The following is a 22721-nucleotide window of genomic DNA, read 5'->3' as shown; positions in this document are numbered from 1 at the left end:
CTATGTTGGCGCTTAAACTTTTACCAAAGTTTCAACAGAAGTCACAGGATAGTAATAATAAATTTGGATCTTAGATAATCTTTCCATTGGAAAATAGCTAACGCAACTCCTTTATTCAAAGCAGCAAACTACAAACCTGTTAGCTTAACATATATTGTAGAGAAAATATTAAAAACTATCATTAGAGAAATTATAACAGGGCATTTGAATAAGTTCAAGGTAATCAAGCAGAGCCAGAATAGAAGTAGATTGCCTAAATGATGAGACATTACAGAGCTCTGAGTTGTGGTTAAATCTGGGTTCTAAGTGCATGAATTAGTATACAGGATCATAAAGAAATCAGGAAAGCTAATACGATATTATGGTTTATTATTAGTGGTGAGCTGTCTTCTTGAATCAGACAGGTTCTTAATCACCAAGGGGATGAAAGATTATCAAGAATGTAGATTTGAGGTTAAAATCAGATCAGCCATGATCTTATTGAATTGCAGAACAGGCTTAAAGGGGTGAGTGGCCTACACTTGTTCTTTGTTGGTATGACTGCATGTCCTTACACGGGCGTACTGAAATATTAGATATACTCATAAAATCTCTACAGTGTGGAAACAGGCCTTTCAGCCCAACAAGTCCACATCGACCCTCTGAAGAGTAACCCACCCAGACCCATTCCCTTACCCTATTATCTATATTTACTGCTAACTAATGCACCTAACCTACACATCCCTGAACACTGTGGGCAATTTAGCATGGCCAATTCACCTAATCTGAACATCTTTAGATCATGGGAGGAAACCAGAGCACCCAGAGGAAATCTACACAGACACTGTACAAAGTCTACGCAGACAGTCGCTTGGGGTTGGAATCAAACCTGGGTCCCTGGCACTATGAAGCAGCAGCGCTAACCACTAAGCCATTGTGCTGCTGGATATCCTAAGACACTTTACAGCCAACTAAGTACTTTGTTTTGAAACATAGCAGCCGATTTTAACATTTGGCGTTCCAAAATGCAGCACCTCACATTTAACAAAATTAACTTCCATTAACCACTCCTTGGCCCATTGGCCCATCTGATCACGATCCTGTTGTACTCTGAGGCAACCTTCTTCGCTGTCCACAACACTTCCGATTTTGGTGTCAACTGCAAACTTACTAATTATACCTCCTATGTTCACATCCAAATCATTTATAAAAATGATGAAAAGTAGTGAATCCAGCTCCGATCCTTGTGGCATACCACAGGCCTCCAGTCCAAAAAACAACCACCACCCTCTGTTTCCTATCTTCAAGCCAATTTTGTGTCCAATTGGCAAGCTCCCTCCGGATCCCATGTGATCTAACTTTGCTAAACCGACTACCATGAAGAACCTTGTTGAACGCCTTGCTGAAGTCAATATAGATCATATCCACTGCTCTGCCCTCATCAATCCTCTTCGTTACTTCTTCAAAAAACTCAATCAAATTAGTGAGACATGATTTCTCAAGCGCAAAGTCATGTTGACTATTGACAATCCTTGACTTTCCAAATACAGATAAATCCTGTCCCTCACGGTTCCCTCCAACAATTTGCGCACCACCAATGTCAGGGTCACTGGTCTATAATTCCCTGGCTTTTCCTTACCACCTTTCTTAAATATTGGCATCACATTATCCAACTTCCAGTCTTCCGGCACCTCACCTATGGCTATCGATGATACAAATATCTCAACAACAGGTCCAGCAATCACTTCCTTAGCTTCCCACAGAGTTCTAAGGTGCACCTGATCTGGTTCTGGGAATTTATCCACCTTTACAGGTTTGAAGATGTCCAGCATCACCTCCTCTCTAATATGGGCATTTTTCAAAATGTTGCTATTTATTTCTCCATGTTCTCTATTTTCCATATCCTTCTCCGCAGCAAACACTGATGCAAAATATTCATTTAGTATTTCCCCATCTCTTGCGGTTCCACACATAGGCAGCCTTGCTGATCTTTAAGGGGCCCTATTCTGTCCCTAGTTACCCTTTTGTCCTTAGTGTATTTATAAAACCCCTTTGGATTTTCCTTAATCTTAAAGTTAAAAATCACACAACACCAGGTTACAGTCCAATAGGTTTATTTGGAAGCACTAGCTTTTGGAGCGCTGCTCCTTCATCAGGTAACTGTGGAGCAGGACCATAAGACAGTGTCATGCAACTGAAATTATATATTGAACAATCCTAGATTGCGGTTTGTTCAATATATATTCCAATTGCATGATACTGTAATCTTTTCTATAAATGCTGTGTCTTAATGTCCTGCTTCACAGCTACCTGATGAAAGAACAGCACTCCGAAAGCTAGTGTTTCCAAATAAACCTCTTGGACTATAACCTGGTGTTGTGTGATTTTTAACTTTATCCACCCCAGTTCAGCACTGGCTCCTCCACATTATTTGCCAAAGCTGTCTCATATCCCTTTTTGCCCTCCTGATTTCTCTCTTAAGTATACTCCTACTGCCTTTATAATGTAAGGATTCACTCGGCCTCTGCTGTCTATACCTGACATACGCTTCCTTCATTTTCTTGACTAAAATCTCACTTTCTCTAGTCATACAGCATTCCCTACAAGTACCAGTCTTGCCTGAAGTAGCTGAGAGGAGATGAGGACTGTTCGATCATATGATAAATTTTGGTTTGAACTTAGTTTATCTGTTTGGGAACATGATTGGGTACCTCTGTGAACCTTCTTAGCACCTTCCTCCCTGAAGATTCCATTCCCTCTTTCCTTCCCTCCTTTCTTCTCTGTTGCTTAGTGTTGAAATTCTGTTCCTTCAACTTCAATAGTCAGCCAACCTCTTAATCTGGGTGGGAAGTGTAGACAAGACATGCTAAATAAGTTCTGCCATTAAATCCATTTTTCTGGGTTTCTGATTCAAGCTAGCTTCTTCCTCACCTTCAAGCAAATATTGAAGCCTATATTTTGAATGTAATTGATTATGGTATGCCTGATTCATATTGTTTAATGCAACTCAAAATATCCATATCATGTAAATACTTACTGTAAAAATGATTTCCTTTCAAATGATGGCTTATTATGCTATTCAGTAATGTTTCAGAGCTGTTTGTTTGATGTTTGTTTTGTATTAAGCATGGTACTCTGTTGTCTTTCGTACTCTGAATTGGAAATAAGAAAAACATTTTACAAGAACAGCTCTGTATACTTATGTGGCACCTTTAACTTCATAAAATGTCTCAAGATTTTATAGGAAAAGCATTGCTGCACTGAGCCACATAAGCTGATGTTAGGTCAGATGACCAAATGCTTGGTCAAGTAGGAGGTTTTAAGGAGTGTTTCAAAGGAGGAAAGTTAGGTAGAGAGGTGTAGGGAGCTAATTCCAGAACTCCGGGCCGACACAACTTAAGGTATGGTCGCCACTGATGGAGCAATTAAAATTGGGTATTATGCAGACACTGTTAAAATAGTACAGGCATTTTTCCTATTTCCAATGCATTTCTAAGGCTTTAAACATTTAAGTTAGCATCAGCAAACGTTCCATAAAATGGAAATTAATATAAATTACATTCCAACATTTCCAGTCCAACAAGAAAGGAGTCACTGCTTGACCTAGCTGTTGGGATTGGCATGGGCCAAGCAGCTCAAATGTTAATGGGTGAACATTTAGGGAATATTAATTATTGTTGTGGTTCTGTTCGCCAAGCTGGGAATTTGTGTTGCAGACGTTTCGTTCCCTCTCTAGGTGACATCCTCAGTGCTTGGGAGCCTCCTGTGAAGTGCTTCTGTGATGTTTCCTCCAGCATTTGTAGTGATTTGAATCTGCCGCTTCCGGTTGTCAGTTCCAGCTGTCCGTTGCAGTGGTCGGTATATTGGGTCCAGGTCGATGTGCTTATTGATTGAATCTGTGGATGAGTGCCATGCCTCTAGGAATTCCCTGGCTGTTCTCTGTTTGGCTTGTCTTATAGTAGTAGTGTTGTCCCAGTCGAATTCATGTTGCTTGTCATCTTCGTGTGTGGCTACTAAGGATAGCTGGTCGTGTCGTTTCGTGGCTAGTTGGTGTTCATGGATGTGGATCGTTAGCTGTCTTCCTGTTTGTCCTATGTAGTGTTTTGTGCAGTCCTTGCATGGGATTTTGTACACTACATTGGTTTTGCTCATGCTGGGTATCGGGTCCTTCGTTCTGGTGAATTGTTGTCTGAGAGTGGCTGTTGATAATCATTACCATAATATAGAAAATGACTTTGATCAATCCACATTAAGAATAATCAACTGGTGAGTCGTGGACTTTGATGGGGCAAGAACAAAGCTGGGCCAAATCGACTGGCACTTAAGGTTGGCAGGAAAAACAGTCGCTGAACAATGGATTAGCTTAGGCAGAGTCAAGGTGTATGCCCTCAAAGCAAAAGGTAGAACAAACAAATCCATAGCTGTCTGGATAACAGAAGATATAAAGCTTTGTTAAAGAAGAAAATTGTGCTTGTTCCAAGCATCAGGCAGTAGGTACAGTTGAGAACCAAACTTGAACACAGGCAGTTAAGAAGGGGGGTGAAAATGCAAGTGAGAAGCAAAGAGAGACTACTAAAAATAGACTGGCAGCTAGCATAAAAGGCAATCCCAAAGTCTTATATAAGTGCATCAATAAGTAAAGGATGATTAAGGAGGACGAGGGCTGTTTAGAGAGCAGAAAGTGATTTACACTTCCCGTCAAGAGGCATGACTGAGATGTTAAATTAATGCTTGCATCTGTCTTTACCAACAAGCAATTCTGCCCAGACCATGGTGACAGAGGGAAACCTGATCACAAGAAGGGTTTTAAATTGATAAGGAGGACTATTGAAAGAGCTGTTGGTACTTAGAGTTGATGAGAGACTGGTACTGGGTGAGGTGCGTCAAAGGATGTTGAAGGAAGTGAGTGGAAATTGCAGAGGTGCTCATACTTTCTTTCAATATTCCTTGAATTCAGGGTTGTCATAGAGATTTGGAGAATGGCAAACATTATGGCCTTGTGCAAAACAGGTTGTGAAGATCAGCCAGCAGCTGCAGACCTATCAGTTTAACTTTTGTGGTCTGAAATCTTCTAGAACAGATATTTGGGATAGGATTAAGTCACATAAAAAATTGTGCATTGATTCAGAAAAGTTAGCATGGATTTATTAAGGGTTTATCATATCTGACTAAATTGTAGGAGATTTTAAAGACGTAACAGAGGGTTGTGAATAGATGGCTGTTGATGAGGTGTACATACTCTTCCAAAAGACATTTGATATATAATGCCACAGAGACTTTTGAGGAAAGTTATCGGTCATAGAATAAAAGGGACAGTAGCAACATGGATATAAAATTGGCTGAGGGATAGGCAACAGTATTAAGGAGTATTTTTCAGCTTGAAAGAAGGTTTGTAGTGGAACTCATCAGGGGTTGGTATTGGGATCATTGATAAATATAAATGATCTAGATATTGGTGTGCAAGGGACAATTTCAAAGTGGTGGATGACACAAAAGTAAGGAGGACACTATAGAACTTTGACAGGGTATGACACTTTGGTACAGTGGGTGGATAGGTCGTGGATGAAATTCAGTGTGGAGAAGTGATGTCTTTTGAGATTCTCTCCAGCAAGGGGAAACAACTGTCAAGTCCCCTCAGAATCTTGTATGTTTCAATAAGGTTGCCTCTCAATGTTCTATATGGGCCCAAAATACTCAATCATTCCTCATAAGACAGCTCTTCCAAACATGATATCAGTCTAGTGAACCTTCTCTGGACTGCCTTCAATATCAGTATACCTTTCCTTAGTTAAGGGGCTTTTGACAGTATTCCAGCTTTGTTCTGACCAGTGTATTGTGTAGTTTTAGCAAAGCCACTACTTATGTGCTCCATTCCTTTTGAAATAAAGGTCAGCATTCTATTTGCCTTCCCTATTCCCCAATGAACTTGAATGCTAGCTTTTTGAGATTGATGGATGAAGACTTTATCCAGTTAAATAATATTCAGCCCCTTTATTCTTCATAACCTCATATTTCTCCACAATATATTCCATCTGCCAAGTCTTTGCTCACTGAACATTGTTGATGAATGGTAAGTTGTTAGCTGTGATCAACAATTACAGTAAACAGATAGAAGCTTCCTTCATTCTGTGGCAGGCTGACAAAGACAAGTATCGTAACAACGAAACCATGTGCTTATATGCCTTACTGTGATAAATGTCCTGAGATACTTTACAGAAGTATTGTATGGTCCTGTATTCTGATCAGGTTATGGTCCAGAGCATTAGAGACCAGATGTGCAACCTGAGATGCTACTCCGGGCTCCACTGAAGTCCCGACACGCTGACCTCTGTGGGAATTGCCTGAAAAACTTGAACTTCTGACAGAAATCCTCTCGATCACTCAGACTGCTCACCTTGACTTTCCTTCGATATTCCAAATGCAACCTCCAACCACCTGACTAATCCTGTCCACTATCTGACCTGATGATTCCCCCACTACTTTTCTAATAATGATCCAATCCATCTTGACTCAACTTGACCAGGATAACCCTCTTGTCTATTGGATGAATAATCCTAATTACTAACGACTTTGTCATAGGAGATTGTCTGCACTTGCTCGCCATGTGTAGCTAGGTAGTCACTGTCCTGTTTAGGCTAGGGATCTACAGGTTTGGTAGAAAGAGAAACCGTTTACTTGTATAATGAGGAATAGGCTCTTGTTTTAAATAAGGAACAGTTTATTGCATATTTGCAACTAAATACAAATTACTCTGTGATGATTGGTCACAGAAGACCTGAGGAAATCCTGGAAGGGGGTATTATTCTTTCATAATCCTATGCTGTCCTCCCACCAGTTTCCTATTACAATATCATAATCTTAAGGCATTCTCTTGTATAAGTCCCTTGTATATGTCCCTATTTGTCTCTATTATTATACTTTAGTGTATATAAGATCATTTAGCACTACCTCATCTCTAACCAAGCCTCTGACTTCACAAATTGAGGTGATCTGGATATTTCAGTATTTTCCCAGAGTGCATTCTCTTTGAACCTGGAGGATTGGTAGATCTTGAGTTTGAAAATTGTTTACTTTGATTCTGTTCTTGACAGTGTGAGTTCTGAAAGTCACAACAGATCGGAGGATCTTTAATGTCTTGGGTGTCCTTCACGAAGAACATCTTCTTGTTGAAACAGACAATTTCCTCTTTATAGTGTTGTGGATCTCTGAATCAGGCAATTCCTTCATTACTATATCCTGGATCACTGGACATTGGTCATCCCTTCCCACTGGTGGCTTCTATGGTGGTGTATGTACCATATCTTCTGTCTCTTTCAGGAAACTTTTATTCTTGGTCTGAATTCTTTTGAGTGTTGTTAGCAGTGAAAAATATTTCTGTCATTACAGTAACAGGTTTCCACCTTGCTTCAGTATGCCAACATAGTTAATATCAATGGATTCTGTCTGCTGTATGGGTTCCACCATGGTCCAGGAAGCCCTGTGCAATCATCTACTAGTTGTCCTATGACCAGTTCACAACAGGCTGTTCTAACAGCTGTAGATCTAGGGAGGTGTGTGACCACATTGTTGATTAAATTGAGTCATATGTGAGGGAAACACTGAAAAATAAAGAATAAAGAATGAAAAATAACCTGTAAGTTAAATCATGTCTGCTGGTTGGATGTTGGGCCATAATTGTAAGTATTTTGCTTATTTTGCAAAAATAAGTATTGGCCCTTGCCAAAATGAGCCCCATTATGAATTCACATGTAACCTCCACGTGAAATATCTATATTAATCATTGAGCAGATGTTTTGTTTAAAGAGTTTCATTTTGGGTTTGTTATTGCAATATGAAGGTCGTGATTTGGGTACAATGATGGTAGAAGGTATACTTGTGTTGCCTCTGGATAATGTTTGCAGAGATCAACTGTACCTTTTATGTTCTTACTTGAGCCAGCAGCAAGGCTAGATGAGTGTGATTACAGCTACAGCATTGAATTATAGACTTTTTCTGCTTGGCGTGTTTTGCTCCTTATCCATGAATTAGTATACTCTTTTAAAGGTTTATTGATTTACTACAGCATTGTATGGTGAAACACTAAAGTGGGGCACCTCAGAATAATATGACATAGGGTTCAGTTACTTGCTCTATCATTTTCAGACTCATCATTGATGTGAGTATTTTATTATTTGCAGGCATGGAGGGAAATTAATAGGAAGTCATCTCTAGGCTGCTCTAGGCCTGCTGAAGGGTAGTTGAAATGTCATTGAAGCAAATCACCCACTTGCTCTTTCACAGACAGGTTGTGCAGCTGGGAGAACGCAAAGAAGATAAAAAGGCAAAAATCAGAGATTAACATACTCTTTAAAAAATATATATACTCTTTCCAAGCCTTCACCAATTTCTGTCCCAATAGTTCCCAACTACTGGCAAAGTGACTATATTCTCTTTCTGATGTGAGAACAGGAATTCTTTCTCAGTTTCTTTAATTGGCTGATAAGAGTTTGAAATCTGCAGAACGAGACGAGTTTAACAAATTTTGCCTATGACTAATTTGGGGTCATTCTTTCTAACCAAAGAATGTGCCAATTGGAGATTGTGTTTGTTGATTGTTAACTTAATGCTGCCGTTTTTAGCTGGATTGCGCAGCTTTGAACCAACTGTGTCATGCATAGGTGGGTTAAAGTACATGTGCCAGTTTGCATTTTATTTATGACATGGTTTGCACAACATAGCTATTGCTATTGTTAAATGTAATGCATAATGGTAGCTAAAATTAGTTGATAGAAGCCAATTACATTTTGTGATTATTGTAAATTATCCACTGATTTTCTTATTTTGTTTTCTTAGTGGACAAAGTGGAGAGTGGCATTTAACAGTACCACCTGCAGAGGTTGGTATGGCAACACAGGCCTATGTTACAGAACTCCCACCAGCTCAACAACAGCCTCAACAGCAGCAGCAACAGTCGCAGTCGCAACAGCAGCAACAACCAACTCAACAACAGTATGTCACAGACTTGCAGACTGCTACACAACCATCACAGCAACAACAACAGCAACAACCACCATCATCCCAAAAACAATATGTCAGTGAACTGCAGGTATCGCAGCAGCAACAACAGCCTCCTGCTCAGTTGTCACCAGTATCAGCACCACAGCAGTACATTGTGGTTACAGTTTCAGGTGGGTACAGCATACATTCTGTACAGGTAAAGAAAAATATCATGTGTATGTCCTTATCATTGCGGTCTCAGGTTGTATAACTGTCCTGTTTTAAGGCTACAAATTATACACTATGATATACCCTTGAGAAGGCTTGAAGGCATAATCTGACAATTGAGGGTTATGGTTGGCAAAAACTTTATGTCAGATCTGTGAGACCAGTTAAGATAAGTCCTAGTAATGTTGCCTTGTGACTGCTGCACAGTCATGCGCAATGTAAAACATACAGCACACTGCAAAAACCAGGCTGACAAGCAACTATTCCCTTGAAGACATATTTAGCTACGTAGCAATCTTAAAGGGGCCATGCCATACAAAACCTAGGGACCCCAAATGAAAAAGGGAACATTGACTCATGGTGCAACAGATTTTTTTTAACCAGTAGTGCATTTCATTACTTATAGGATTTTAAGGTGTAGGAGATTGTAGCCACATCATAGTAGCTGTGTCTGACAGGGGGAAGAGATTCTTTTGCCTGAACACAGTTTAGCATTGGAAAGCATGACCAGCAACTTGAATAAAAAAGACGTGGTGAGATTTTGTGCATTGGTCTATATCATTCAGGGATTGTTGAGTGTTTTGTGGTTATTGAGAGAATATTGTATTCTTATCTCTTCCATCAACTTAAAAATAAATAATTTTTTAAAACAAATTGTATTTAATGAACAATGTTAGCAATTTGGAGGTGAAAGTGAATTAAGGATGCAACTGATATAATTAGAAAATAAAATGATTAGGCAGCTAGCAGCCAGTACTTTTTAAAAAATGAGTTGTTGAAGATAGCTGGGAATGTTATGGTAGCAAAACTCCTGCTTGAAGCATAGTGTGGAAACCATTGTACTGTGTTTGACAGATATTTTAGTTTTACAGCTAATAGGCAGGTGAAAAATATATTGCTTTTATTGTTGGTTGCATAAGCATTTGGATGTTCTCTCCAATATTATTACTTTAGTTCCAGGTTTCTCAATAGGAGTTTTGATCACCTAATTTCCTAAGTTGAGAAAGTTTACATGTCATTTAATATAAAATGGCATTTCACTAAATGTGAAGTTGCAGCTATTGAAACAATTGATTTTTTAAAATATGCTGTTCAATAGTTTTAAGTATGAACTATCAAGTATGGCATACTTGAGTGCATTGCTAGTAAAATTGCCTCAGTTCAGAATCTATTTTGCTCTTCTTTATTCTTGTTGCTCATTCTTTCTTCCATCAGAGCCTGATAATAAATTGTTTTGCAAAATCCTTTTGATTCTGCCTTGGAGCTGAATGTCTTCACTCCATTTCCAACTGGAAATGGAGTGAAGACATTCAAAATTTAAATTGCCATATATTGTAAGCGTATCTTGGAAATCTGACCTTTATTGTCCTGCAGAGGAGAGCTTACAGAATTGTATTAAAGGAAAACACATGTCTTTTTTATTTGCTCGGATTTAGTTTTATTTTTTTAAAAGTCCAATTTCCTGACTTTGACAGAATTTTGCTGGGTTGAGCATTCCCTTTTACCATGCAACAAACTACACTAGCAAGCGCAACCTTGTTTGCCCTGGAGCTGCTTCTTTGATTAGTATCTGCAGCTACGAAATGGTCTGAGAGCTAATTTAGAGTTGCTGTATTCTTGTGATATTTAACTGAATGTACAGCAGCCGTTGTCCTACAAATTAACATTTATTGGACAGTTCAGAAATATTTCTGAAATATTATTGGACTGAACAAAAAAAGGAAGCATGATTAATTTTTCTGGTCAATGTTCCAAATAATTGCAAAATATTGGTTCAAAGGAACATATTGCAAATAAGAAAATGTATTGTTTAGTATGTATTTACTGGTATGAATTCACTTCATTGTAACTTGAACAAGCAGAGCACTTGTATTTAAATATTGCTTTGAAGTAATGTATTTAATGACTGCAATGAACTGTAGTGAAGGCAAGGTCACATGGCTATGTCACGGCAGCTATATGCAATATATAAATGTGTTTCTCCAAACATCCCCATTTCCATTAAAAAAAATGTCTACGATCACTATTATTTGCAATCACAAGTCAACCAAGATACCCAATGTGCTTAGTAGCCATCAATGATTTTATTATTTGTTGACAAAACTGGACATTAATTCTTTCAGTCCCACTTTCATCTGTCTCTGCACATGCATTTGACATGTGTGCAAGTTGTCAGTTTGTATTTGTTCGTTCCTGGGGTAATATTCCTCTCCAGAGAAGTATTTTTCCCATGGCAAGTGCTTGATCAAAGCAAACTGCTTGTCATTCACACTCAATAATTTTGCTGGATTTGATGACTTCCAGATCACATTGAGCTGTTGTTACTACCTTGTTTGATTTGAAAATTGCTGCTTTTTTTTGGTGCTAAAATACCACTACACGCTGTTAGGTGGGAGTTGCATAGAGGTTCACAGTCTGATAACAAATGAGGCAACAACTTCAGCATTCAGTGGCACATGTAGGGTTACCAGTCTAAGCTTTAAACTTGCTTCGTTTGAGATATGTGGATTTTGCTTGATGTTGTAGAGTCATAGAGATATCCAGCATGGAAACAGACCCTTCGGTCCAAGTTGTCCATGTAGACCAGATATCCTAAATCTAATTTGGCCTATATCCCTCTAAACCCTTCTTATGCATATACCCATCCAGATGTCTTTTAAATGTTATGATTTGGAGATCTTTTAAATGTTGTAATTGTACCATCCTCTATCACTTCTTCTGGCAGCTCTTTCCATACACTCATCACCCTCTGCATGAAAAAATTGTCCCTTAGGTCCCTTTTAAATCTTTCCCTTCTTACCTTAAACTTGTGCCCTCTAGTTTTGGACTCCCCTAACTTCAGTTAAAAAACCTTTTCTATTCACCTTATTCATGCCCCTCATGATTTTGTAAACCTTTATAAGGTCAACCCTCAGCCTCCGATGCTCCACGGAAAATAATCCCAGTCTATTCAGCCTCTCCCTATAGCTCAAATTCTTCAACCCTGCAATATCCTTGTAATTTTTTTCTGAACCCTTTCAAGTTTCACAACATTCTTCTGTAGCAGGGAGACCAGAATTGCATGCAGTATTTCAATAGTGGCCTAACCAATGTCTTCTTTGAACAGGATGCTTTTAAAATATCTACAATCATGTGGGAGGTAAGGGTTATCACTAGTATCCCTGCAGGCTTCTCCTGTGAGTTGTGCACCCAACTCCAGCTCCTCACAGACCACATTAGGGAATTGGAGCTAGAGCTGGACAAACTTCAGATCATTCGGGAGGCTGAAGGGGTAATAGAGAGGAATAATAGGGAGGTAGTCACACCTAATGATAAAGGTAGTTGGGTGACCGTCAGGAGAGGGAAAGGGAATAGGCTGCAAGGATCCTCTGCATCTGTTTCCCCCAATAATAAGTATAGTACTTTGGATACTGTTGGGGGAGGAAGCGACCTACCAAGGGAAGGTCACACTGGCCAGGTCTCTGGCACTGAGGAGAAGGGGGAAGAATAGGAGAGTGATAGTGATAGGTGATTCAATGGTTAGAGGAGCAGACAGGAGATTTTGTGGTCGCAATCAAAGTTCCTGGATGGTATGTTGCCTCCCAGATGTCAGGGTCAGGGATATCTTGGATCGAGTCTGCTGGATTCTTAAGAGGGAGGGTGAGCAGCCAGAAGTTGTGGTATACATCAGTACCAGTGACATAGCTAGGAAAAGGGATGAGGACCTGAAAAGTGAGTATAGAGAATTAGGTTAGAAGTTAAAAGGCAGGATGAGCAGAGTAGTAATCTCAGGATTGCTAGTGCCACGGGCTAGTGAGGTTAGGAACAGAGAGCACATGCAGTTGAACACATGGCTGCAGAGCTAGTGGAGGAGGGAGGGCTTCAGATATGTGCATTATTGGGATACCTTTTGGGGAAGGTGGGAATGTACAGTTGCACCTGAACTGGAGGGACACTAATTTCCTGGGCACAGGTCTACAAGAGCTCTTTGGGAGGGTTTAAACTGGTTTGGTAGGGGGATGGAAAGTGGATCTACGGATCAGAGGATGAGGCAGCTGGTGACAAGCAGATATAGCATGCAAAGAGTCTGTGAGGAAGGATAGACAGTTGATAAGGCAAAGTTGCAGTCAGTATGATGGGTTGATGTTTGTCTATTTTAACTCGAAGTGTCAGGGATAAGGGTGATGAACTTATAGCATGGATCAGTACTTGGAGCTACGATGTTGTCGCCATTACAGAGACTTGGATATCACATTGGCAGGAATGGTTGTTGGATGGTCTGGGGTTCAGATGTTTCAGAAGGAATCAGGGAGGAGGTAAAAGAGGTGGGAGAGTGGCATTGCTAATCAGGGATAGTATCACAGATGCAAAAAGGGAAGTTGTTGAGGAGGGCTTGTCTACTGAGTCATTATGGGTGGAAGTCAGAAACCGAAGAGGAGAAGTCACTTTATTGGGAGTTTTCTATAGATCCCCCAGTAGCAACAGAGGCCTGGAGGAGCAGATTGGGAGGCAGATTTTAGAAAGGTGCAGAAATAATAGGGTTGTTGTCATGGGTAATTTCAACTTCCTTAATATTGATTGGAACCTCCTTAGCGCAAATAGTTTGGATGGAGCAGATTTTGTCAGGTGTGTCCAGGAAAGATTCTTGACTCAGTGTGTAGATAGACCGACTAGAGGGGAAGCCATATTGCATTTGGTGCTTGGCAAAGAACCAGGTCAGGTGTCAGATCCTCGCTGGGAGAGCATTTTGGTGAGAGTGATCACAACTCCCTGAACTTTACTATAGTCATGGAGAGGGATATGAGCAGATGGTATGGTAAAGTATTCAACTGGGGCAGGGAGAATTACAATGCTGTGGAGCATAAATTGGGAACAGATGTTCTATGGGAAATGCACAACAGAAATGTGGAGGTTGTTTGGAGAGCACCAAGACGTTTTACACTTATGTAAGAAACAAGAGGATGGCCAGAGTGAGGGTCGGGCTGATCAGAGATAGTGGAGGGAACTTGTGCCTGGAGTTGGAGGAGATAGGGGAGGTCCTTAATGAATACTTTGCTTCAGTATTCACTGGTGGGAGGGACCTTGTCGTTTGTGAGGACAGTGTGAAACAGGCTGATATGCTTGAGCATATCAACCTGCATGCTTGAGCAGGTTGATGTTATGAAGGAGGATGTGCTGGAAATTTTGAAAAACATGAGGATAGATAAGTCCGCTGGCCCAGATGGGATATGTCCAAGGTTTCCACGGTAAGCGAGGGAAGAGATTGCTGCATCTTTGGTAATGATCTTTGCATCCTCACTGTCCACTGGAATAGTACCAGATGATTGGAGGGTGGTAAATGTTATTCCCTAGTTCAGGAGAGAGAATAGGGATAACCCTGGGAATTACAGACAAGTCAGTCTTCCATCGATTGTGGATAAATTGGTGTGGATTTTGAGAGGATTTATGATCATTTGGAAATGCATAGTTTGATTAGAGATAGTCAGCATGGCTTTGTGAGGGGCAGGTCATGCCTCACAAGCTTTTTTGAATTCTTTGAGGATGTGACAAAGCATATTGATGAAGGTAGAGCAGTGGAGGTGGTGTACATGGATTTTAGCAAGGCATTTGTTAAGGTTCCACATGGTAGGCTCATTTATAAATTAAGGAGACATGGAATACAGGAAAATTTGGTTGTATGAATACTGAAGTGGCTGGCCCATAGAAGATAGAGGATGGTAGTAGAAGGAAATTATTCAGCCTGGAGCTTAGTGACAAGTGGTGTTCCGCAGGAGTCTATTCTGGGACCTCTGCTCTTTGTGATTTTTATAAATGACTTGGATGAGGAAATGGAAGAGTGGGTTAGTAAGTTTGCCAATGACATAAAGTTTGGTGGAGTTGTGGGTAGTGTGGAGGGCTGTTGTAGCTTGCAATAGGACATTGACAGCATGCAGAGCTGGACTGAGAAGTGATAGATGGAGTTCAACCTGAAAAAGTGTAAAGCTATTCATTTTGGTAAGTTGAATTGAATTTGAATGCAGATTTCAGGGTTAAAGGCAGGATTTTTGGCAGTGTGGAGGAACGGGCGATCTTGGGATCCACATCTACAGATCCCTCAAAGTTGCCACCCAGTTGATAGGGTTGTTAAGAATACATATGGTGTGTTGGCTTTCATTAGCAGGGGGATTGAGTTTAAGAACCACAAGGTTATGCTGCAGCTCTATAGAGTCCTGGTTAGATCACACTTGGAATATTGCATTCAGTTCTGGTTGCCTCATTGTAGGAAGGACAGTTTTACAACAATTAATAGTGGTTGGAGAAAAGCAACTGTTTTGGCAGCATCTCTGAAGAAATTATGATGTGAATATTTTGAGTCCAGTGGCCCCTCTTCAAAATTTGGTTGAATTCAAAATGTTAACCCTGCTTTCTCTCCACAGATGCTACCAGACCTGCTGAGTTTCTCCAGCAATTTTGTCTTTTGTTTCTGATCTCCAGCATTTGCAATTCTTTGTTTTAGTCAATAATTGTTTCCTGGTTGCCATTACTGAGACAAACTTTCACATCTAGATCTTTTTATTAGTCGTACATAAATTCCACAGCAGCTGTGATGGGATTTGAATTTTTGTTCCCAGAAGACCTAGATCTCTGGGTGATAATATCACTAGATCACAATCTTCCCTTTAGTGATAATTTTGTCCTGAATACTTGTCAGTTGTCTGGATCATCAGCTCTTAATTCATCTCATTGCATTGGGTTATATACCTAACTTGTCCTCTTGGGATGAGTATCATTCCATCATATAGTTTGAACCTTGCCCTGGAGGATTTCATTTTTGTGTCATCATCTTGAATCACTTCATTAAAGCGTGTAAAGTTTATGATGTTGCAAGAAGTGTCTATCTAATACTTGATGTTCACTTTATGCTATCCTTCTGCAGTCATCATTCAAACAGTTATAAATCATTTATCATCTTTAAACATGATGATGATGATTCATCAGCTGACATCTGTCCAGCAGTATAGTTTGCAGCACTCTTTCCCCATTAGTTGTAACAGGATTGCTACTCTTATTTGCTGTGCTTTTATTCAATTCTGTAGCTGTTTCATAGTTTTGCACTCAGAGTCGAAAAATTCTGTAGCTGTTTCATAGTTTTGCACTCAGAGTCGAAAAGAATTCCAATATTGTCTCATCTCCTTTCATTTCCATAGCAGCATGGTTGGAAAATTTGCAACCATTCTGATTTTCATAGCACTACAAAGTCGCAGGCTACGATTTTAATTATTCCTTGGTGCTTTTGTTTTATAGTAGCTAACTCATACAACTTTGAAAATTCACTCAATCTCAGGTTCACACTTTAGACATCATGATTCATATAATGCATTTATTGGCTGCCACAAACTGAAGTGAAATCTTGTTACAGCAGAGGTTGAAGTGATTTAACTACAGCAAGCTAGCCAGCATACTGTGTACTTATGCATTTCTGTGAAAAACAACTGTTGTCTAGATATTGATCAAAGAAATAATAAATGCATATTTTCACTTTATGTACACCCTGACAACTACTGCAAATCGGGCAGAAGAACTTGTGATGTTAATTTCCTGTGCCACTGTTATCTCTGCAAGATAACAGTGTCACTTCTTTTAGTTCATTTCTTTTATCACTTCTTCAGTAGTTGAGGTGGTCTCTGTTTCTTCATTAGTACTTTGTCTTTCAAATAAAAGCACTCAAATATTGGTTCTGATTCAGTTTTCAAGTAGATTATAGTGGGGAGATGGTGGTGTTGTAGTCACGTCACTGGGCTAGTAATCCAAAGGGCCAGACCAATGCTCTGAGCTATAGTTTCAAATCCCACACGGCAATTGTGAAATTTGAATTGAGACTGGTCTAATTGCTTTAAAAAAAAATCACTAGTGTTCCTTTGGGGTGGCATTGGTGCTCAGTGGTTAGTGCTGCTGCCTCATAGTGCCAGGGGCCGGGTTTGATTTTACCCCCTGGCAACTGTCTGTATGGAGTTTGTACCTTCTCCCTGTATCTGCTTGGGTTCCCTGTGGGTGCTCCGGTTTTCTCCCACAATCCAAAGATGTGCAGGTGAGGGTGGCCATGCAAAATTGCGTAGAGTGTCCAGGGATGTGCAGGCGAGGTGGAATAACCCTGGGAAATGCAGGGTTTCAGGGATCAGGTAGGGAGCTAGGTCAAGGTAGACCTAGTTTTGAGGCTTGGTGTGGACTCGAGCGAAATGGCTTGCTTCCACACTGTAGGGATTTTATAATTATTTGGAGTATGCTGTTTTATATAACTTTCTCAATTCAGGCTCTGCTTGTTACATTTCTGTGAAAAAAGGTGGGCTAAAAAGCCCCAGTCTCTTTTTCCTTCATCCTTTTTATTTACATTTTTGAAAATTGTAGCTGATAATGGAATTTCCAAGACATATCCTTCTTTCATAATGACTTCTGTTCCCATTTAATTTTATGTACCTGAGAACTAGTCATAACACAGGAAACAATTTTTCTGTTGTAACATTTAGTTTCTTTTACTTCCACTTGTTCATCTCCCTCAGAAAGACCAAAATGTTTGAACAAATCTGTTTATTTCCAGATAACATCAATTTCTTCTATTTAGATTTGTTTCACTACTTCAATTTTAACTTCTCCACTTACTAAGTCATTCTTTAATCCAAATACGTTTAATGGGACTGGTTTGTAACCTCCATATATACCTACAATTATTATTTTCTCCTTCATTTACCCCACTGGAAAATAAATGGTAGCATTAATCCAAAGGTAATCCAAAGATGTGCAGGCCAAGTGAATTGGCCATGCTAAATTGCCCATAGTGTAAGGTGCGTTAGTTAGGGGTACATATAGGGTAGGAGAATGGGTGGGTTACTCTTCGGAGGGTCAGTGTGGACTTGTTGGGCCGAAGGGCCTGTTTCCATACTGTAGGTAATCTATCTAATTAGCCAGCTTCAGTTATTGACTTGCCCAGTGTTCTCTAGTGTCTTTACTGGTTTAACTTTGATTCAAATCATAAGGAATAGCCTATTCTTTTGAGATAAAATATTCAGAACCACCATTGATCTCTACAATGATCGAGGAAGATTTTTTTGACTGACCTGAGTCATCTTTCCCTTTTTAGTGGATTCTAAGGAAACTTGTTCTCTTTGCATTATCACTACCTTTTCAATACCTTTTTTTTCCTGATGCACCCTTTACTGAGGATTCCCTTGAGACTCCCCCCTACTGCACTTGATCTCACGTTTACTTTCCAGCATTTAGCTTTGTTATGACCAGTCTTATTACAACGGAGCATATTATTCTCTTCAAATCACTTTTTAGAACTAGGCATACTTTTTCATTAATTTGGTATCTTTTTGTCTGCTCCCTGAAACAAGTACCACTTCTGTTTGCAGGTTTTCTGTTTCTGAAGCTTCCTTGTTAATTCCAAAGTTAAAAATCACACAATACCACATTATAGTCCAATAGGTTAATTTGGAAGCACAAGCATTTGGAGCGCTGCTCCTTCACCTGATGCAATTTTGCAAAACTCTCATTAGGATTCTTTCTTATCAGTTAAATTTTAGGGCAAACTTCAGTTCATAAACATTGAGCATTGCTTTTCCATCAGTTTCAAAGTTGGTAGATAGTTCTTCTGACAAACTGGTGTATACATTCATAGTTATACCAATTAAAACACTAACATTTACACCCAGACATCTTTTGGTCTGTCTTCCTACCTTTTCAAATGAGATGAAAATCTTTCAATTCCATATCTGCGCATTAATGTACTAAATGCAGATTTCTAGGTAAATCATATTGCATTTTGGAATCAGAATTACTGTCTGAGTGACTATCTCTTTTTTCCTCATTTACTTAAAGCTTGTGTCTGATTTCATGTTTGTTTGGAGTTATAACTTTTTAAATTTCATTTCCCTTTTCATTGCTCTGTTTTCCTTCTCCTATGCTCGTTTCTTTTCATTCTCATCTCTTTCTATTTCTGTTTTCTTCAGCATCCAATTCAAGACTACTCATTTTTCTTCCTCTAGGTCATTTTTCTTTCCATTTCTAATTGAATCTTAACTAATTCAAGTTCAGCTTTCCCTCCTTTTAATTCTAAATATTGAGTTATTGCTTGAAGCATCTCATTCTTGCTTTTATTGCTTTCAACTTCCTCACTAAGTCTGTCAAGTTAGCTTTAATTAACAATTTCAAATAAATCCAATATTGTGTCTTCTACTCCCAGAAATCTCATTGCAACATCCAATGCCATTTTCACAGACAAATCCATGGAATAGACTTCATCACAAATTCCTGTTTATATCCAGTATTTGCACCAACCCACTTCTTTAAAAGAGACTCAGATGACTCTTAAATTCAATAAATACTAATCTTGCAAGAGTCCTTGCTTGTTATGATTTCAGCTGATAGTACTACTGGACAAGTTGGATCCTAGAATGAAACTTGGAATTACACGTTTTTTTTGTTCGCTTAATTGACATGGTGGTTAGCTTCAGAAACTTATCTGTGTGAGACTACAGATGTTCTTTAATAACATGTGTAATTTACTGTTGTTAAATAATAAAAGAAAGAAAATAAACAAACAAACCAAGCTTTATTCAGGGAGTCTCTGATTTACAAACATCCTACTTACCGACACTCATACTTAGGAATGCGATCCCACACAGGGATCCAACGTATTAACATTTCCTGATGACTGCTTTACATTGTCCTGCATTGTTTTCTGACTTGCACACAAATCGACTTGTGAACAGGCTCCAAAACGGAACCTGTACCTGTTCTCAACCCGGGGAATACATGCATATATATAACTACAATTGGAAAGATCTTAATACAGACATTAAAACAAAGTTTCTATCTGTTTTCCAACATCATTTATAGAGACATAACTCTATATCCTTGTCTGAAGTCCTGTGGTTTGTACTTAACTGGTCTTCCCTGTAGAGTGTGGAGACAATTTGACGATTCCCTTCTGAGTCTGCTGATGTATACTTTTCACAAATCTGGAAGTCTAAACTTGCTCAGTTTCAATGCAGTTTTTTTAATACCGGCTGTGCTGATCTGGAAGCTGCACAAACTAGGTGCTTCTGCAGAGGCTATTGGCTTCTCCTGAACTGTACTGACCTGCTAGGAGAGCAACTAAAACTTGTTTCTGAACTCAATTCTGGTGTTTTCTGATTTGAATAGAGCTGAAATCAAAGCTTTATGACCTTAAATTTGTTTAACTTTCTGTCATAAACTCAACAGTATAAACCTGTTTCCATTAGTACCACAGAACGTTACAGTCAAATTATTTTTAATCAATACTGGTTTTAGATCACTATTCATAAATATTTGCTGACCTTAAGTAACAATTATATAAATGATTTGGATGTGAGATAAGAGGTATAGTTAGTAAATTTGCAGATGACACCAAAATTGGAGGTGTCGTGGACAACGAAGAAGGTTACCTCAGATTACAACAGGATCTTGATCAGATGGACCAATGGCCTGAGAAGTGGCAGATGGAGTTTAACTTAGATAATTGCGAGGTGCTGCATTTTGGGAAAGAAATCAGAGCAGGACTTATACATTTAATGGTAAGGTCCGACAGAGTGTTGCTGAACAAAGAGACCTTGGAGTTCAGGTTCATTGCTCCTTGAAAGTGGAGTCACAGGTAGATAGGATAGTGAAGAAGGCATTTGGTATACTTTCCTTTGTTGGTCAGAGCATTGAGTACAGGAGTTGGGAGGTCATGTTGCACTGTACATGACATTGATTAGGCCACTGTTGGAATATTGCGTGCAATTCTGGTCTCCTTCCTATCGGAAAGATGTTGTGAAACTTGAAAGGGTTCAGAAAAGATTTACAAGGATATTGCCAGGGTTGGAGGATCTGAGCTACAGGGAGAGGCTGAACAGGCAGGGGCTGTTTTCCCTGGAGCATTGGAGGCTGAGGGGTGACCTTATAGAGGTTTATAAAATCATGAGGAACATGGATAGCTTAAATAGAAAAAGTATCTTCCCTGGGGTGGGGGAGTCCAGAACTAGAGGGCATAGGTTTAGGGTGAGATGGGAAAGATATAAAATTATGAGACCTAAGGGGCAACTTTTTCACACAGAGGGTGGTACGTGTATGGAACGAGCTGCCAGAGGAAGTGGTGGAGGCTAGTACAATTGCAACATTTAAAAGGTGTCTGGGTGGGTAAATGAATAAGAAGGATTTGGAGGGATATGGGCCAGGTGCTGGCAGGTGGGATGAGATTAGGTTGGAATATCTGGTCGACATGGACAAGTTGGACTGAAGGGTCTATTTCTGTGCTGTATATCTCTATGACTATAATTTTCATAGCAATAAACATAATCCACCTATTTCTCTTTTGAAAATAATCTAAATTTCAGAAATTGTTATTATATATTACACACCTTTCATCATATTATTCTGTTCCAGTTTCTCTGCACTATTAGCATCCTCATCGAAAGTGGAAACACTTTTTTTGTCATGACTAATATGTGAAGATATTGTACTTAATTGATGTTGATTCTTTGGGTTAAACTAGTAGGTTGCTGGTTTTAAAACATCCATTCAGTACATCAAGAGTCAACCACATCGCTGTGAGTCTGGAGTCACATGCAAGCCAGATCAGGTAGGGATGGCAGATGAGACATAACTGAATGACCCATCAAAAGAATTCTTTCACAAATATAGGACCCGTGGACACAGCCTTAGAATTAGAGGGGGTAAATTCAGAACAGAAATGCGGAGACATTTCTTCAGCCAGAGAGTGGTGGGCCTGTGGAATTCAATGCCGCAGAGTGCAGTGGAGGCCGGGACGCTAAATGTCTTCAAGGCAGAGATTGATAAATTCTTGATGTCACAAGGAATTAAGGGCTACGGGGAGAATGTGGGTAAGTGGGGTTGAAACGCCCATCAGCCATGATTGAATGGCGGAGTGGACTCGCTTGGCCGAATGGCCTTACTTCCCCTCCTATGTCTTATGGTCTTATAAGCGACATTTTGTTAAGGAAATGTGAGTTTTTTGGCTGACTTAATAGAACTGAAATTGAAGTAGGGTTATGTACTGCATCAGTTTCTTGTGTTGCTGGAAAAGCTTTCAGAAAGGTTGCTATTTTATTGCGAAGTGTTATATATGCACAGCAGCTGTAGCCAAATGTTGAGAACTTTAATTAGTGAGAAACAAAAGCCTTCAGTTGTAATGATTGTGACCAGGAACTTGTTTTGGATGTGTATGGAACATTTAGAATCCATATAATCCAGTTTTTAGTGTTTTGTTTCACATGTACCATTTAAACCAAACATTTCAGGTCATATTGACCCATTTGATTTTGTTTTAACTGATGCAAATGACTGTCAGTTTATTGTTTGAATGGTAGTGTCTGATACCTGTTCAAAACTGCATGGATCTGGCAATTCATCTTCCTTCTTAACATGTTTGTTTTGTTGCATTTTGTTATTATTGTGAAGGATTGTGATCATTTGTTATTAACTAGACATAACTAAAAATAACAATTCTGCGTGCTAAAATGACAATGAGATTTGCTTTGACTGTATGTTTGTTCTGTGAT

The 22721-nt window shown here is 39.4% G+C and overlaps 1 protein-coding gene across 8 annotated transcripts in view; it reads left to right on the top strand.

Annotated features, from left to right (window-relative positions):
- rfx1a (regulatory factor X, 1a (influences HLA class II expression)) overlaps positions 1 to 22721 on the top strand; it is a 150504-nt gene that overhangs the window by 11005 nt on the left and 116778 nt on the right. For 7 of the 8 annotated variants that reach the window (XM_043694804.2, XM_043694803.2, XM_087983324.1 and 4 more), the window contains exon 2: positions 8812 to 9146. In XM_043694804.2, the coding sequence (XP_043550739.2) occupies positions 8812 to 9146 (335 nt within the window). Of the gene's footprint in view, positions 1 to 8811; positions 9147 to 22721 lie in introns of those variants that run through there. The other variant, XM_043694807.2, reaches the window with a different exon arrangement.

Source organism: Chiloscyllium plagiosum, unplaced genomic scaffold (genome assembly GCF_037043375.1).
Source record: "Chiloscyllium plagiosum isolate Xiang-an unplaced genomic scaffold, Cpla_swu_hap1 HiC_scaffold_45, whole genome shotgun sequence".
Lineage (NCBI taxonomy): Eukaryota > Metazoa > Chordata > Chondrichthyes > Orectolobiformes > Hemiscylliidae > Chiloscyllium > Chiloscyllium plagiosum.
The sequence above is the reverse complement of the archived record's forward strand: the minus strand, read 5'-3'. Positions and strand labels throughout refer to the sequence as shown.